The following is an 18,159-nucleotide window of genomic DNA, read 5'->3' as shown; positions in this document are numbered from 1 at the left end:
GCACATGAACTGCTGTCACGGATGCCGTGTCCGTGACTCGCCAAGCTGCTTGCTGACATGTGGAGCAGACACTGAATTACTGTACCGTTACTTTTCTGTTTGTTTTTAACTCCGGTTGTACTGAGTGGAGGAGATGTGGGGGGTGAAAGCAGACCGGTTATTTGCACGTACTTACTGTCACAACAGTTAAAATTGCCCCCTCCTCCCACCTTGCCCCCCTACAATTGTTTTTAAAAAAACACATTCCGTGACCTTCAAGTGCAGACTCCAGCAGGGGTGTAATTCCAGCCTCACTATGCAAACTACTCCACTCAGGTGGAGAAATCGAAAGTAGCTGTCTTATATTATGTACATATATATATATATATATAGAGAGAGAGAGAGAGAGAGAGAGAGAGAGCCAGTTTAATATTAACGTCTTTTCAGACCACATGAAAGCGACGTATCACACCACAAGGTGAAGGCTTTTAACAGCAGGGAATGGTTCCAGCTTACCTTCCATGCAGACCACACACTGACCAGGTGTGTATACAACCAGGCTGTCCTCTCTCTGTTCTCCATGGGGAGAGCGTGAGGTGACAGGCTGGGTCGAGCCTCCCCCTTCCCTGTCCAGGCTTTCCCAGTGTTTGGAGGTCGTCTGTGGGAGCACACTCAGGCCACATGCTTTACTGTCACAGGTTATTATAGGGTGTGTTGGTGAAAGAAAGGCAGAGATACAGTGACGGATGCAACAGCCGAGTGGTTACAGCGCTGGACTTTCAATCTGAGGGTCCCAGGTTCGAATCTCGGTAACGGTGCCAGGTGGGTAAAGGGTGGAGATTTTTTCGATCTCCCAGATCAACGTACGTGCAGACCTGCTAGTGCCTAAACACCCTTTGTGTCTATACGCAAGCAGAGGATCAAATATTCACGTTAAAGATCCTCTAATCCATGTGTGTTCGGTGGGTTATGGAAACAACATACCCAGCTTGCATCCCCCCCACCCCCCGCCCACTTCCCCGAAAACGGAGTATGGCTGCCTACATGGCGGAGGAAAAGAAGAAAACCCGATTGAATGACACAGGTGGGCAGCCTCTTGTGCAAAGCGCTCAGAGTTTTGTCTCCGACCATAGACAGGCACTATATAAGTACATACATTGCATTGTATTGTATTACTAACTTTTATCACAACAAATTTCTCTGTGTGAAATTCCGGCTGCTCTCCCCAGGGAGAGGGCGTTGCTACACTGCGAGCGCCACTCATTTTTTGGTATTTTTTCCATCATGCAGTTTTTTTCAAATATGTTTTCCTACCGAAGTGGATTTTTCTACAGAATTTCGCCAGGGACAACCCTTTTGTTGCCATGGGTTTTTTACATGTGCTGAGTGCATGGTGTACATAGGACCTCAGTTTATCATCTCATCCGAATGACTAGCGTCCAGACCACCACTCAAGGTCTAGTGGAGGAGGAGAAAATACTGGCAACTGTGCCGTTATCCGAACCAGTGCGCTCAGATTCTTTCGCTTCCTAGGCGAACACGTTACCTCTAGGCCACCACTCCATCATCATCATCATCAGTTCATTTTATGCAGCACACAAATGTCACATATTAGTATGGGAGAGTGTTGGTGAAAGGAAGGCAGACATACAGTACATTTCAAGCAGCACACACACACACACGCACACACACACATGGGTGGGAGTGACTGATTTTCTGTAATAATTGAAAGTTTGCTGCCGGGATCCAAGAGTTGCTTTAGTGAGGTGCATGTCTCAATACTGAAACAAGGTGTAATAAATGGGAAAATTGTTTAATTGCCAAACTGTCAATAAATCAATCAATATTCAAATAAATTCTCCCATGCATGCACACATACACTCTTGTTCAGTCACACAGTCATTTCCACTTCAAAACGAAAAGATGTTACATGAACATTCATTAATACTCCTATACCAACACAATTCATACACACATTCACACATGTTATCAAAAACAAACAAGTAAACAAAAACACACCGATCACAAATTCACTCAATGAAGTCTGTGCTTATGGAAGTGTTTTATTATTCATAAAGTCAGTCATTTCTTCACAAGTCCCAAGAATGTACTGGGATATATATATATATATATAATTATTTCCTGATGATTTTCAGATGAACCCTACACAATCGAATTTGAAAGTCAGCTGTGTAATATCATGGCAAATACATTGATAATCTTGCTTACAAATAAAACATTGTTGGGATAACTCAGTAATACATTCATGTTCTTTTGGTCCGACATAAAACGCACTTACAATGAGGTGGACAGAGACACACAGAGTGAGGGGAGAGAAGGCAGTGAGTTGCACAATCATCCACACACACTCTCTCTCTCTCTCTCTCAGACAAAGAAAGACACAAAGACAAAAACCAACAGAGACAGGCAATGAGACAAATGAAAGGCAAACAAATCAACTACATCATCATCTTCCACCAACATAAAATAGTAATAACATACACAGCATATTCAGTGCATAAAATTACAGCATCACAGGAAAACAAGACAGCAGAAAACAGTATCTTTGGTCACTTTTCAACACTGCACAGACAGTGAAAACAGAAAACAAATTTTCTCAAAATTATTGATCAGTTAAAAAAAAAAAAAAAAAAGAGCAGTAAACTGGTGTTGCAGTCTTGATGTGCATATTGAAAAAACCCCACAAAAAACAAACAAATGAAATACAAACGATCTAAGCATGACATGTTTTGCAACTCTTTGCAGGAAATTACCAGAAACAGAAACTCTGCTCTGTGGAGAAAACACATTGTATGGTATTGTATTGTACTGTATTGTATTGTATCATATTGTATTGTATTGAATTGCATTGCACTTTTGTACTGCATTGCATTGTGTTGTATTGCGTTGTACTGCGTTGCGCTGTGTTGTGTTGTGTTGTATAACATTTTGTCACAACAGATTTCTCTGTGTGAAAGAGTGGGCTGCATTTCCCAGGAAGAGCACACCACCACAGTATGGCACCATGCTTTTTTTGTTGCTTTTTTCTCTGTCTGCAAGAGCATTTGTCTTTAATATCAAAGTCAATTTTTCTACAGAATTTTGCCAGGGACAACCCTTTTGTTGCAGTGGGTTCTTTTACATGTGCTGAATGCATGGTGCACATGATACTATTTGTATGACCTGTCATGTCTCTCCTCACTTCATAACAGGACTGGCATGCAGGTGTCAAGAATGGCTTATCAACCAACCTCAAACCAAGGAAATATCATCATCAGTGATCAAACAGTACACCTCAGATATTGTGGCTCTCAAATGCTCTCCCCCCCCCCCCCCCCCCCCAAACCCCTACCCCCCCTCTCAGTTTCCATGAATGTTGAAGTAGTATTCAGATCCTGAGTGTTGGCAGATTCACAATGGGGCAAGAGGGTGGAGGGGAGGGGGAGGGGGGAGGGAGGGCATGCTTGTAGTGAAAACTGACGGTCTCCACTGTGTGAAGAGGTTCTCAATCAGGGAGGTTCACACACTTGTCGTCAGCAGCGGCTGGGGGTACAAGCTGAAGTCCTGTGTACAGCGATCCAGAACAGGCACTGTTGAACCCACTGATCAGGTGCAGAGTCTGCTCTCCTGAGTCGCCTTTGTGGTGATCGAGACAGTACTACAGACTGCTGCTTGACGCACTGTGACACTAGATTCCCCTCAGAATGCTTTCTGTGTGTTGTCTTGCTATAGTAATGTGTCAGGAACAACTCAACATAGATCAATCAAACCAAAAATAGCAAAAATATAAACTGTGACAGCTGGTTAGTTCCAGTTCCACACACATGATGAGTATTTCTCTGAAAGTGAAAGCCAGTTCACAAAAGCTATGACAAATATGGCCTCTGGATACCTTGTGAACAGCTGTACTAATAAAAACCTGCACCTGTGTATATTTTAAGCAGAAACATACACATCCCAGATAATCACTGAATACACCCTCCAGTAGATTACTGAACAGATAAAAGCAGCTCTAGATAAACAGGTTGAAGGGCGATACAGAATGATGAGAGGTGAATAGTTAATGTCCTTTGTAGACAGGTTTGCGTTTTTCCCTGAAGGCGGTGAGCCCTTCAATGCGGTCCTTGGTGGGTATCACCTGAATACACAACACCATGTCAGTCACACATCACCTTCACTGCATCATCTGGCTAGGCTGTGTGTGTGTGTGTGTGTGTGTGTGTGTGTGTGTGTGTGTGTGTGTGTGTGTGTTCTCAGTGTGTGTGTGCATGCATGTGTGTGTGTGTGTGCGCGCGCACCTATATGTGTGTGTGTGTGTGTGTGTGTGTGTGTGTGTGTGTGAGCATATGTCTGTGCATGCCAGTGCATAAGTGTGTATGTATGCTTGCGTGTTTGTGTGTATGTGTGTCTGTGTGTGTGCTTATGTGCATGTTTTGAATGTGTGTGTGTGTGCTTGTGTGCATGTTTTGAGTGTGTGTGCTCATACTTGTATGCATGCACACACGAGTGTGTGCGAGTGCATGCCAGTGTGTAAGTGTGCATGTGTGTGCATGTATGCTTTTGTGTGTGTGTGTATGTGTGTGTGTGTGTGCGTGTGTGCGTGCATGCATGCATGCTTTCTTAACGTATATCCACATAATGTGCTTTCAGATCCTTTCCCTTCCTTAACAAAAAAACAGGAACAAAAAACAATGAAAAAATAAAAATTCTACAAATTTAGTGTCTGTGTCCATATCTAAACATAGTGTGTGTGTGTGTGTGTGTGCCTCTCTCTCTCTCTCTCTCTATATATATATATATAATGACTACGTTTGTGCATGGACGCACATCATTTCTCATGTAACTGAAAAGAAAAGAACAGACACTTACCCCAGCATAGTATGCTTCTTCAAATTTCATTCCCGAGCTGATGTCCACCTGAAAACAAATACGCACTGACACGTGAAAAACTGTCACAGTAATTCAACACTGCAGTGACGGGCGCAATAGCCGAATGGTTAAAGCGTTGGACTATCAATCTGAGGGTCCCGGGTTCAAATCACTGTGACGGCGCCTGGTGGGTAAAGGGTGGAGATTTTTACAATCTCCCAGGTCAACATATGTCACGGCTGCTCAGCCGAGCACAAAATCCGGCTCTTTAGTTGGCCGAGCAGCGTCTAGGGTCTTGGGTCAAAAATTTTTTAATGCCAGACTTTCCCACCGCACTCTGAACTGACCGGCACATTCGCCGCGGTATTTCTGGCCCCGCGCGCCAAACTGGGACACTGCCTTCTTTGTTTCACTCGGCCCCGCGGCCCCCGCCCCACTTTTCCCACCTTTTCACAGCATCCACACATTTCCTGCAGCGATTACAGAAAGTTGAATTATTGCTATTCCTGGTTGTATTATTGGAGTGCAGTTTAATTTGATTAACACAATTTCATTATTTTATCAACATCATCGTTTCTTTTTTTTTTTTTTACCTTAAAAATCTTCGTCTTTCTCGTGGAATGAAGGGCACGGTAGTGCCATAAGCCGACAGACACTCACCCCGCTCTCCATCCCCCTGCTGCTCGCACTCACCATGCTACAGTTTGTTCATTTAAACGTTTGTTGTGCTGCCAAGAAAAATCGCACAACTCAAAAGGTAAGCTGATCTGCATGCAGGCATGCTATATGTTCTGTGTGTATTTACGATGTTACTGTGCTAAATGCCTGTTTTTTTAGAGAGGGATTTAAACTTAACGATTTTTGCGATCATGTTTCTGCTTATCCTTCTCTTCTCTTTCTTCATTTATGTTTCAGCCGTTGCCGCAACAACCGCTATGTAAGAAAACATATTGTGTTTGGAGTCAATGGAAAGCTTATTTTGTGTTCTTTTTAGAAAACCACTTCTTTAGTCGTTATTTCCGATCCATCCGAGGAGATGATGCGCAAAAGAAACAAAGCAGATTTACCGCCGAACAAGCGTACAGCGAGTGCCGCTGGCGCGGCCTGTTTGTCAGCCGCATTTATTTATATCCATGCCCTACTTCCTGGGTTCACGAACTTTCGCAGGGCCAACTAAAGTGCCAGCACTGAACACCCGTGATGTGCAGACCTGCTAGTGCCTGAACCCCCTTCATGTGTATATGCAAGCAGAAGATCAAATACGCACGTTAAAGATCCTGTAATCCATGTCAGCGTTCGGTGCATTATGGAAACAAGAACATACCCAGCATGCACACCCCCGAAAACGGAGTATGGCTGCCTACATGGCGGGGTAAAAACGGTCATACACGTAAAAGCCCACTCGTGTGCATACGAGTGAACGCAGAAGAAGAAACACTGCAGTTTCACCCACATCAACAAAATAATACATAAAACCCAATGACAATAAAATAAACACATGTCTTGCAGCCCACTTCCTCTCTGTCCACATGTCCATTTGTTCCCCTCTTAAATGCATCTTCGCAGAGAACTCTCTCACTCTTCTGTCTCTGGGGGTGAAGTGCATTAAGTGCATGCAGCATGGAGAATCTAGTTTGTCTTATCACAGTAAGACTCGTGCAGCACACAGGGTCTTGTCTGTCTTATCAAAGTAAGACTCGTGCAGCATACAGGGTCTTGTCTGTCTTATCAAAGTAAGACTTGTGCAGCATACAGGGTCTTGTCTGTCTTATCAAAGCAAGACTCATGCAGCATACAGTCTTGTCTGTCTTATCAGAGTAAGGCTCATGCACCACGCAGGGTCTTGTCTGTCTTATCAGAGTAAGGCTCATGCAGCACACAGGGTCTTGTCTGTCTTATCAAAGTAAGACACATGCAGCATACAGGGTCTTGTCTGTCTTATCAGAGTAAGACTCATGCAGCATACAGGGTCTTGTCTGTCTTATCAGAGTAAGACTCATGCAGCATACAGGGTCTTGTCTGTCTTATCAAAGTAAGACACATGCAGCATACAGGGTCTTGTCTGTCTTATCAGAGTAAGACTCATGCAGCATACAGGGTCTTGTCTGTCTTATCAAAGTAAGACTCGTGCAGCACACAGGGTCTTGTCTGTCTTATCAAAGTAAGACTCGTGCAGCATACAGGGTCTTGTCTGTTTTATCAGAGTAAGACTCGTGCAGCATACAGGGTCTTGTCTGTTTTATCAGAGTAAGGCTCATGCACCATGCAGGGTCTTGTCTGTCTTATCAGAGTAAGGCTCATGCAGCACACAGGGTCTTGTCTGTCTTATCAAAGTAAGACACATGCAGCATACAGGGTCTTGTCTGTCTTATCAGAGTAAGACTCATGCACCATGCAGGGTCTTGTCTGTCTTACCAGAGTAAGGCTCATGGAGCACACAGGGTCTTGTCTGTCTTATCAAAGTAAGACTCATGCAGCACAGAGGGTCTTGTCTGTCTTATCAGAGTAAGACTCGTGCAGCATACAGGGTTTTGTCTGTTTTATCAGAGTAAGACTCATGCAGCATACAGGGTCTTGTCTGTCTTATCAGAGTAAGACTCATGCAGCATACAGGGTCTTGTCTGTCTTATCAAAGTAAGACTCGTGCAGCATACAGGGTCTTGTCTGTCTTATCGAAGTAAGACTCGTGCAGCATACAGGGTCTTGTCTGTCTTATCGAAGAAAGACACATGCAGCATACAGGGTCTTGTCTGTCTTATCAAAGTAAGACTCATGCAGCATACAGGGTTTTGTCTGTCTTATCAAAGTAAGCCTCATGCAGCATACAGGGTCTTGACTGACTGTCTTATCGAAGTAAGACTCGTGCAGCATACAGGGTCTTGTCTGTCTTATCAGAGTAAGACTCATGCAGCATACAGGGTCTTGTCTGTCTTATCAAAGTAAGACTCGTGCAGCATACAGGGTCTTGTCTGTCTTATCGAAGTAAGACTCGTGCAGCATACAGGGTCTTGTCTGTCTTATCAAAGTAAGACTCGTGCAGCATACAGGGTCTTGTCTGTCTTATCAGAGTATGACTCATGCAGCATACAGGGTCTTGTCTGTCTTATCAAAGTAAGACTCATGCAGCACAGAGGGTCCTGTTTGCCTTATCAAAGTAAAAGACTCATGCAGCATGCAGGATCTTGTTTGACTTATCACAGTAAAAGACTCATGCAGCATAGAAGGTCTTCTCTGTCTTATGAAACAAAGTAAAGGACTAATGCAGCATGGAGAGGCTTGTTTATCAAAGTAAAAGACTCACGCAGCACAGAGGGTCTTCTTTATCAAAGTAAAAGACTCACGCAGCATAGAAAGTCTTGTTTATCAAAGTAAAAGACTCATGCAGCATAAAGGGTCTAGTTTATCAAAGTAAAAGACTCAAGCAGCACAGATCAGCTTGTTTATCAAGGTAAAAGACTCATGCAGCATGGAGGGTCTTGTTTATCAAAGTAAAAGACTCATACAGCACAGATGGGCTTGTTTATCAAGGTAAAAGACTCATGCAGCTTAGAGGGGCTTGTTTATCAAAGTAAAAGACTCATGCAACATAGAGGGTCTTGTTTGTCTTATCAAAGTTAAAAACTCATGCAGCATAGGGAGTCTTGTCTATCACACTAAGGACTCATGCAGCAGAAAGGGTCTTGTTTGTCTGGTCACAGTAACAGACTGGGACTCAAACCACCAATAAAGGTCCTGTGGAAGTGTGGTGGTGGGTGTAGGGGTTGGAGAAAAGGGGACAATATCCATCCAGACACTGACAATACCAGTCAGACAGAAATATAATGCTGCTTTTCTTTTTTCTCTTTTTTTTCCCCCAACACTGGTGGGGTGAAGTCTAAAACTAAATTCACATGCTCTCCCTGAGAATCTGTGTTAAGGCGAAGTTAAAAACAGAGGATATGTACAGTAATAAAACACACACACACACACACACACACACACACACACACACAGACACACAGTGCTGATGACAGAGGAATGTCCACATCAAGGCACTGACCTCAGTCCCATGGTTGATAGCCATTTTTGCCATCCTCAGTGCAACGGGGCCCTGAAATCACACAGTCAGTGTTATCAATAACTTTGTGGCTTGTACTATAGCCCTGCCAGCCACACAGTCAGCCACAGGATTACAAACATAAAACTATCATTCTCTTATGAAATAAATTCAGTTCTGTTTTTGCACAAGTCCTTCAAATTCCAATTCTCCAACCACTGATTCATTAAAACAAAATCTAACTGACCAGATCTAAAGCTGTCTGAACCATTAAGTGACTGAACATACATGCACGCTATAAAATCATTTCAAGACATGCACAGTGAGCAACTAAATGAGAATTAACAAAATAGTGCCAGCGATATGATATCATATCAATGCATTAGCTCGTTTTTAGGTACCCCAGTACAGGAAGAGGCAACTATAGTAATATGCACAGTGGATGTTAAAATGATAATTAAGAAACAAATGTTAGCAATTTGATGTTGTGTTTGTGCATAATCATGATCATTTTTAGGTATCCCAGGACTGGAAAAGGCACCTGTAGTGGGACAGTGAGGGCAACACTCAGCTGCCAGGGCATGGAGATAACACACAGTCACCCCTGCCCCTTCATTGGTTTCAGGTCTGAGTAGCTGACACTACTACAAATTGAAATTTTGATGTAATTAGAATTCCTCTCATTCCCTCCTCACAGCTGACCATCCCTCTCACTCCCCTTCTCCCCACCCACACCATCCTCATCCGGCCCATCTTCCCTCTGCCCACCTGCGGCAGAATCTCGTCGGCCAGGTCCAGTGAGCGGAGGAAAGCAGCGTTGCCATCCGAGTTCTGCGGCACGGAGTGGTTCACCAACCCCATCTCCTCTGCCTTGTCCCCATCAACCACACGGCTGGTGAAGATGAGCTCCTTGGCTTTGGCCACACCGATGGTTCGGGGCAGGCGCTGGCTGCCCCCTGGTCCACACACACAAACACCGGTGTTGTCAGGATAATGCATATTAGTATTATCTGTCCATGGTCCACACACAGACACAGGTTTTGTCAGCATTATACATTTGTATTATCTGTCCCTGGTCCACACACACAGACACTGGTGTTTACAGTATTACACATTTGTATTATCTGTCCCTGGTCCACACACACAGACACTGGTGTTTACAGTATTACACATTTGTATTATTTGTCCCTGGTCCACACACACAGACACTGGTGTTTCCAGTATTACACATTTGTATTATCTGTCCCTGGTCCACACACACAGACACTGGTGTTTACAGTATTACACATTTGTATTATTTGTCCCTGGTCCACACACACAGACACTGGTGTTATCAGTATTACACATTTGTATTATCTGTCCCTGGTCCACACACACAGACACTGGTGTTTACAGTATTATACCTTTGTATTAGTTGTGCCTGGTCCACACACACAGACACTGGTGTTATCAGTATTACACATTTGTATTATTAGTATCATCATCACTGATGCTTACAGCACAGCTAATCACACAGGGACACATCAAACCTGAACACACCGTCAATACTGATGCCATAGAACATGAAAAAGATATACTAAAAACTGGAAAAGAATATTAGCTACAAGTACAGTCACATCAATGCACATAAACCTAGGACACACCTCTGCCATTGACCATTCTGTCCATTTTTCACCACAAGATAAAAAAAATAAAAAAGGGGGGGGGGAATTTGAACATAAACATAAATGCATTTAATGTACAAAATCAGATACGATAGCAGGCATTCAAAACCAAAGAATGCCAGACGGCAGTTCACATGTCTAAGGTGAAAAAGAAGAAAACAGTACAGAATGCATAGCTATTGATTCCAGAAAAAGACAAAGAATATTCAAGGCTTCCTAGAAAAAAACAACAACAGGTGACTGGAGCAGCAAGGCATATATAAGAAAGGACGAGACAAGAGAGAGAAGAGAAAATGTCAAAAACAGAATTTGCGGAAGGTGGGGGTACAATTTAAACTGGAACTGGAAAGAGCCCCTGGCGTCCCCAAGACAGACACACAGATGTGGGGGAGACTTTCAAACAATGAAAATAAACATCAGTGGAAACTTGGAGACAAACAAACTCACACCAGATACAAAGTCAACACCTATGAAGGAGGGAACATTGACAACCTTGAATCTCAAAGACCTGGCATTATGTTGTTTGCCTGTCTTCTAGGGATCCAACTCCTGTCATTTCCTTTCCACAAATGGTCTTAACATTCACAAGTGATCATTTCTGCCCCACTGGTTAGGCATCAACTTCATTTCTAGGGATGGCTGTGTGTCTCTCCAAGACACATGTACCATGGGATCTTCAGTTTGCACATTTCTTTTTATGTCAACATTAACTAATTCTGCTTTGCACTCCTATACTGCTCTGTCCCACCAAGCATAACTTAGTGTCTACGCCCCAGCATCGATTTCTGATTAATCAAATGATTTGTTCAACCTTTTAAACAAGTCTCAAGAACAATGGCAGGGACATAACTCCTGACAATATTCTGCGCTACTTTACTGTTGAAAATTTGACCATTCAAGCATTTTCAGTATTTACTCTTGCTTATTAGCATAGCTGTAAAGTAATACTTGACTTCTCTGCAAATTTTTTTTAAACTGTCCCAAGATGCATTCAGTGATTTTGATCCTCAGAATATTTACTTTGAACAACAGTTGTAAACACTGACAGGTCATACAATGTCCGCAAAAGATCTACTGTCATTTTGAGGTGTCAGATCATTTGAAGTTTACTGCCACAAAGCTAAAACCTGCCACTGATGAGAAGGTTAATAGAGCAATCCAGACAGACACACAGAGAGACACACTGAAAGGGTTAACAAAGCAATCCAAATGGAGACACACAGAGAGACAGAAACTGAAAGGGTTAATAGAGCAATCCAGACAGCCACACAGAGAGACATTGGAAGGGTTAATAAAGCAATCCAAATGGAGACACACAGAGAGACAGAAACTGAAAGAGTTAATACAGCAATCCAGACAGACACACAGAGAGACACTGCAAGGGTTAATAAAGCAATCCAGATGGACACACACACAGACAGAAACTGAAAGGGTTAACAGAACAATGCAGACAGACACAAACACAGACAGACAGAGTGACAAGAGGACACAGCTGACTGTTCACTCACCAGCCCCTGGTAACAGTCCCCTGGATGTCTCAATCTGACCTATTTTGGCGTTTGATGCTGGAAACAACACACACAACATTTAAAACAACAAAACAAAATGTTATAATGCACAATGCCTTCATGAATAATCAAACATGACTGAAACCACAGATATTGTGTACACACGTGTGAGTGTGAGGCGTGTGTGTGTGCACATGTGTATGAATTTAGCAAATGCATGGCAGATTCATAACTGTGATGGCCAGATAGATTTTATCAATATCAACCATCCTGCCTGGTTTGCTTTCTCTATCATCTGTGGTTGCTGTAAAAACACCAATGTTTAAGTTTACCACAGACACACCCCAACACAAACACACATACACACACACACACGCACACAAACAGACAGCCGAAACATGTGATCGCATGTAACTCAGAACTCATTAAAAACCCTTGATAAAGCGACACCACATCCTCACCCCACACTCACCAGCGATCCTCAAGTCACAGGCCAGCGCCATCTCCAGACCGCCACCCAGAGCAGCGCCATCTATGGCAGCGATGGTGGGCATGGGGAGAGCAGCTAACTCCGACATGATGAAGCGAAGATTCTGAACAAAGGCAGCCACCTCCTCATTGCTCATCTCCGCCCGCTCTTTCAGGTCAGCGCCTGTTGGGAGACAGGCAGCAGTGAATGGGTACACTGTGTCTCACCTAGACAGCAGTGAATGAGTAACCTGTGTCTCACCTAGACAGACAGCAGTGAATGGATACCCTGTGTCTCACCTAGACAGACAGCAATGAATGGGTACTCTGTGTCTCACCTAGACAGACAGCAGTGAATGGGTACCCTTTGTCTCATCTAGACAGACAGCTGTGAATGGGTACTCTGTGTCTCACCTAGACAGGCAGCTGTGAATGGGTACTCTGTGTCACCTAGACAGACAGCAGTGAATGGATATCCTGTGTCTCACCTAGACAGCAGTGAATGTGTACCCGGTCTCACCTAGACAGACAGCAGTGAATGGGTACTCTGTATCTCACCTAGACAGACAGCTGTGAATGGGTACTCTGTGTCTCACCTAGACAGCAGTGAATGGGTACTCTGTGTCTCACCTAGACAGCAGTGAATGGGTACTCTGTGTCTCACCTAGACAGACAGCTGTGAATGGGTACTCTGTGTCTCACCTAGACAGACAGCAGTGAATGGATACCCTGTGTCTCACCTAGACATCAGTGAATGGGTACTCTGTGTCTCACCTAGACAGACAGCAGTGAATGGATAGCCTGTGTCTCACCTAGACAGACAGCAGTGAATGGGTACCCTGTGTCTCACCTAGACAGACAGCTGTGAATGGGTACTCTGTGTCTCACCTAGACAGACAGCAGTGAATGGATACCCTGTGTCTCACCTAGACAGCAGTGAATGGGTACTCTGTGTCTCACCTAGACAGACAGCAGTGAATGGATACCCTGTGTCTCACCTAGACAGATAGCAGTGAATGTGTCTTGATAGCTACGCCAAAGAATTAAAAAAAAAAACACCAGAAAATACCCATTCAACGACGATGTTTACCATTGTAAATGCACACATTTTCCAACTGGTGTGATGAGAAATCTTACGTTGCATGGTCAGACATTAATTTGCATTTCGCCACAAAACTACATTACCTGGATGTCCGCTTCATTGGAAACTGACATGGTGACATCACAGGGTTGTGTGAACTAAAACAGCATCTGTCACAGTTTGTTTGTTTGTTTTTCAAGAGAGTCAGGACAATCACACACCATACACCACTGTGGTCACACTGAGCTGGTCATTTGGATGATAAAATAAACAGAAGTCCTGTGTGCAGCACGCACCTAGCACACTGAAAGAAAAACCCAACGAGAGTGTTGTCCAGTGGCAAAATTCTGCAGATGAAATCCACATTGAGAGGTATAAAATATACATAAATCATGCACAAAAGGCCGGACTAAGCACACTGGGTTATGCTGCTGGTCAGGCATCTGTCTGCCTGGCAGATATGGTGTAGCGTATATATGGATTTGTCCATCTTGTTGAAGACACAGTGTACTGAAAGTCCAAAACAAATATTGTACATATTGTGTGAATGAAACAATGGGTGGACTGTGCAAATTCATACCCAATTAATCATCAATAACTTTAGGCATAAAATCCAATATACATCCGAGATGACACTGTGCCCTGTAACCTCAAGGATCTCTGTGATGGACAAACACAGACCAACTGCAGCAGTGTAATGTTCACTATGTATCTGATTTTGTCAGTCTGCAGGGTACTGAGAAACAGCGAGAAAAAAATTTCAATCTAATCTTTTCATTTCTCCTCTCAGTTTAACAAATGTAATGATAGGGAATGTGCACAATCAGTTTATTTGTTGTCTACTAGGTTCAACAGTAGTCAGTACTTAAATCATTTAATCAGATTAAAGAATATAACTGTCTGTACACAACTACACTCTCACACACACACACACACACACAATACACACACGCACACAAACACATGCATACACAAACACACACATACCCACTTACACACACATGCACACACACAAACACACATACACACACACTGGCACACAGACACACACACTCACATACACATACACAGACTCACACACACACACACACACACACACACACACACACACACACAACACAGGTTTAAGAGGCTTACCAGCACAGAAAACACCTGGCACATCGCTGCACACAACCACACAGCGAACAGCATTGTCAAACCTCACCTGATGGACCCCTTCCAGAAACTGGAACAGACCCCAATAACACTCTGCATCAGAATGCTTCATTATGTGTCACTGTCAAGTTCTACTATTGATTGTGGTGGGGGAAAAAAGTTGTGAAACGGTTCAAGTTTCAACTCCACATTAACATAATATACACACCACAAAGACACACACACACACATCATTATAGCAACTACTGATCATGGGAAAAAACACATTATTCGATTCCTTACTAAGAATATCACACATTACACACTGTCTGAAAACAAGAAGATATTCAGGTCAATTTCTTCAAATTGTTCACAATATAAACAAATCCAAAACTTCCTATCACTGAACGACCTTGTCTTCTTTAACTATATATATATATCTGATTATTTCATTTTCCTACTTCTTTGCACAGATGCATGCATATATAAGTCTGGTTAACACACACACACAGATATATATATATATATATATATATATATATATATATATATATTTCTCAGCTCCTACCTGACCCCTTTTCCCCAATATAATCGAATTAAGTATAAAAAAAATATAAAAGAACAAAAAACAGAAACACACGCACAAACACACACACACACACATGCACAGACATACACACACACACATACACACACAAACCTGCACGTGCACATGCACATACACACACACACACACACACACACACACACACACACACACACACACACACATACACAGAGGAACTGTACCATCTGCATGAAGTTTCTGCCCATTGAATTCATGTACCGGAATCTGCGCATAGAAAATAGCACAACACCTGCAAGATGTAACAGAACACACTTAACTTTCAGAACATTACAACACATCCACATTAAACAAACACAGTTAACTTTCAGTGGCATTGTCAGGACTGGATGAGAAGTACGCTACAGTAAAGTTCATTTCTCAACATAAAATCCTTTCCGATGAATACTTAGAAATTGTTGACATCGCATGTTTTTGTACTGACAAAAACAAGGAAACAGATGAAAACTCAGCTTTAATAATGGGGAAATTCTGTACATGTAAATGTTGTATCAAGAAAATGTAACCAAATATCAATATATTTTTTAGAGAGCAAAATTATAGACATCACACAGAAACAAATTAATATCATACCCTTGTGAGAGGTGAATGTACATGTACATAGCTCAAAAGAAAACAAAGGGCCATCTATTACATTACTTAACAGAAAATCCATAATACACGATTACACATTGTCTCAACTGAGATATTTTGTCACTGTGCTGCTACTCTGAGTCCATGGTGAAAGACACTTTTCCTTGTTTTATGGACAATTAAAGTTGTATCTTGTATCATTATTCAAAGCTCGTGTGTGAAGGAGGAATGTAAGAAAGCCTGGCAGATCTCTACTGTTACAATGATACTGTCATGTTTGTAGATCCTCACACTTGTACTTTGACATTTGTACTGTTACACCTGTACTGTCACATTTGTACTATTACATTTGCAAATTATATCCTGTATATTTGAGTTGTTATGCTTGTGGTTGTGCAGTCACATGTGTACTGTAATGTTTGTAATGCTTGTTACATTGGAACAGTTAATGTTATGATTGTCCTCATTACTGTCACACCTGTACTGGTACATTTGTATTGTTACAAGTGTATTGTTATGCATGTACTGTCTCACTTGTACCGCTATTTGTACTGTTACACAACTGTTATTCTTGAAATGTCACATTTGTACTGGTTTTGCCTGTACACTACTGTCACATAAAAAATGTTAAATACACTGCTACATTTGTAGTCACACTTAGATTGTCACACTTGTACTGTTATGCATGTGCTGTCAGACTTGTAACATTTGTCATGTTTGTACTGTCACACTTGTACTGTCAATCTTATATTGTCTGATTTGACAATCAGCTAGCTTTGTACTGTAACCATTATATTTGTTTTGTACTGTCACAATGTCAGACTTGTGTGGTCTGCTTTGTGAAGAATAGTTATCACAGTCTGATCTGTGCTGTCAGGTATGCACTATATGCAATCAGAGCTGTGTTGTCTGGTGTTATCAGATTTGTACAGTCATGTGAGATTGTAATTATCTGCGCTGTGCAATTTCTTCTTCGATCTTCTTCCTTCTGTTACACGACCAACATTTACTTGCCGATGACTCTTTCGTGGTTCATGCATGCTGGGTATTTTCGTGTCTCCATAACCCACCGAACACTGACATAGGTTATAGGATCTTTAACGTGCATATTTGATCTTCTGCGTGCGCATCACACGAAAGGGGGTTCAGGCACTTGCAGGTCTGCACATATGTTGACCTGGGAGATCGGAAAAATCTCCACACTTTACCCATCAGGCGTAATTACTGTGATTCGGGGACCCTCAGATTGAAAGTCCATCGCTTTTTAACCACTCTTCTTCTTCTTCTTCTTCCCACCTTGGCACTCAGCTATTGCGCCCGTCAAAATTCTCTTTAAAAAAAACAAATAAAACTTGTGATGTTTAACTTAAGAGGGGGAGATCGACTTAGGAGGGAGAGGGAGAGTAAGAATGAGAACGAACGAACCTTAGAGAGAGGGGAGTGGGGGAATAGATGGAGACCAGGAGAGAAACATAGACAGAGGGCAGAGAAAAAGGGATGGGGGCGACAGGGGAAGAGACAGACAGACAGACAGAGAGGGAGATAGAAACAGAAACAGAGGGACAGGGTGAAACAGACCGACAGAAATGAAGAGTAACAGTGAGGATGAGAAATGAAACCGAGAGTGATGAAGCAGGACTGGATCTGGATCTGTACGTCGCCGAACCAATTCTGGTTATACTTATACTGCGACGGAAAACAGGACATCCGTTTTGTGAAAAAGGTCACCTTTTCTGTCCCCGTCCAGATACTTCAAACGAAATTCATCTTCTAGTGCCTGAGGTTCTCGTGATTTGGCGCTGCTGTAACACCTAGGAAGCATGCAACCATTTCCCGTCACACTCCATCTTGCAAAGAAACTAGTTGCAAACTTCAGACGCGAAACACGCACTCCAGCCATTTTTTGTTTTGGTTGAACTTCGTCCTAAATTTTTGACCAATGAACTTTCAGTAAAAGAGAGTGATTTCCCCTGTAATTCCGTCTGCTAACAAAATTGCATTATCAAACAGTAAACAGTCCATTGTTTGTTGTGTATTGTCCATGTGTTCTGTGTGGCTTGTTCAGGATTAAAGAGGCTATGCCAGTCTTGAATAAAAGCTAATTTGTGTTTGCACATTTCTTCTGTCTTTGCTGCTGTGTACACATGTCAAATGATCGGTATAAGGACAGGCCCGGCGCTTCCTTTTTTGAGGAAGTGTCTGATCGGGGTTTGTTCCAATGT

The 18,159-nt window shown here is 42.6% G+C and overlaps 1 protein-coding gene across 2 annotated transcripts; it reads right to left on the bottom strand.

The window, feature by feature from the left end:
- Positions 1–2,025: 2,025 nt before the first annotated feature.
- Positions 2,026–17,855, bottom strand: LOC143284577 (enoyl-CoA hydratase domain-containing protein 2, mitochondrial-like). Of its 2 annotated transcripts, none has more exons than XM_076591392.1 (9): positions 17,666–17,855; positions 15,529–15,596; positions 14,743–14,830; positions 12,529–12,708; positions 12,057–12,113; positions 9,653–9,840; positions 8,888–8,938; positions 4,849–4,896; positions 2,026–4,117 (listed from the first exon to the last, which is right to left on the bottom strand). In XM_076591392.1, exons 1-9 carry the CDS (start codon positions 17,835–17,837, stop codon positions 4,040–4,042), a joined length of 930 nt encoding a protein of 309 aa, XP_076447507.1. In that variant the 5' UTR covers positions 17,838–17,855; the 3' UTR covers positions 2,026–4,039. The 2 variants fall into 2 exon arrangements, with proteins under 2 accessions (XP_076447507.1, XP_076447508.1); XM_076591393.1 differs by having other exon boundaries at positions 15,529–15,571.
- Between the last annotated feature and the right edge of the window lie 304 nt (positions 17,856–18,159).

The sequence above is a fragment of the Babylonia areolata genome, chromosome 8 (assembly GCF_041734735.1).
Source record: "Babylonia areolata isolate BAREFJ2019XMU chromosome 8, ASM4173473v1, whole genome shotgun sequence".
Taxonomy (NCBI): domain Eukaryota; kingdom Metazoa; phylum Mollusca; class Gastropoda; order Neogastropoda; family Buccinidae; genus Babylonia; species Babylonia areolata.
Note: the sequence above shows the minus strand (reverse complement) of the source record. Positions and strands in the feature narration are given on the sequence as shown.

What these genes read in the sequence shown, in the direction of transcription:
- LOC143284577 (XM_076591392.1), bottom strand. Translation starts at nt 17,837, where the DNA reads ATGGCTGGAGTGCGTGTTTCGCGTCTGAAGTTTGCAACTAGTTTCTTT. An exon ending in GCCAGGTGTTTTCTGTGCTG is followed by an intron (nt 12,709 to 14,742) that starts GTAAGCCTCTTA and finishes GTCTCCCAACAG; the next exon opens with GCGCTGACCTGAAAGAGCGG. An exon ending in CCGACGAGATTCTGCCGCAG is followed by an intron (nt 8,939 to 9,652) that starts GTGGGCAGAGGG and finishes GTGTGATTTCAG; the next exon opens with GGCCCCGTTGCACTGAGGAT.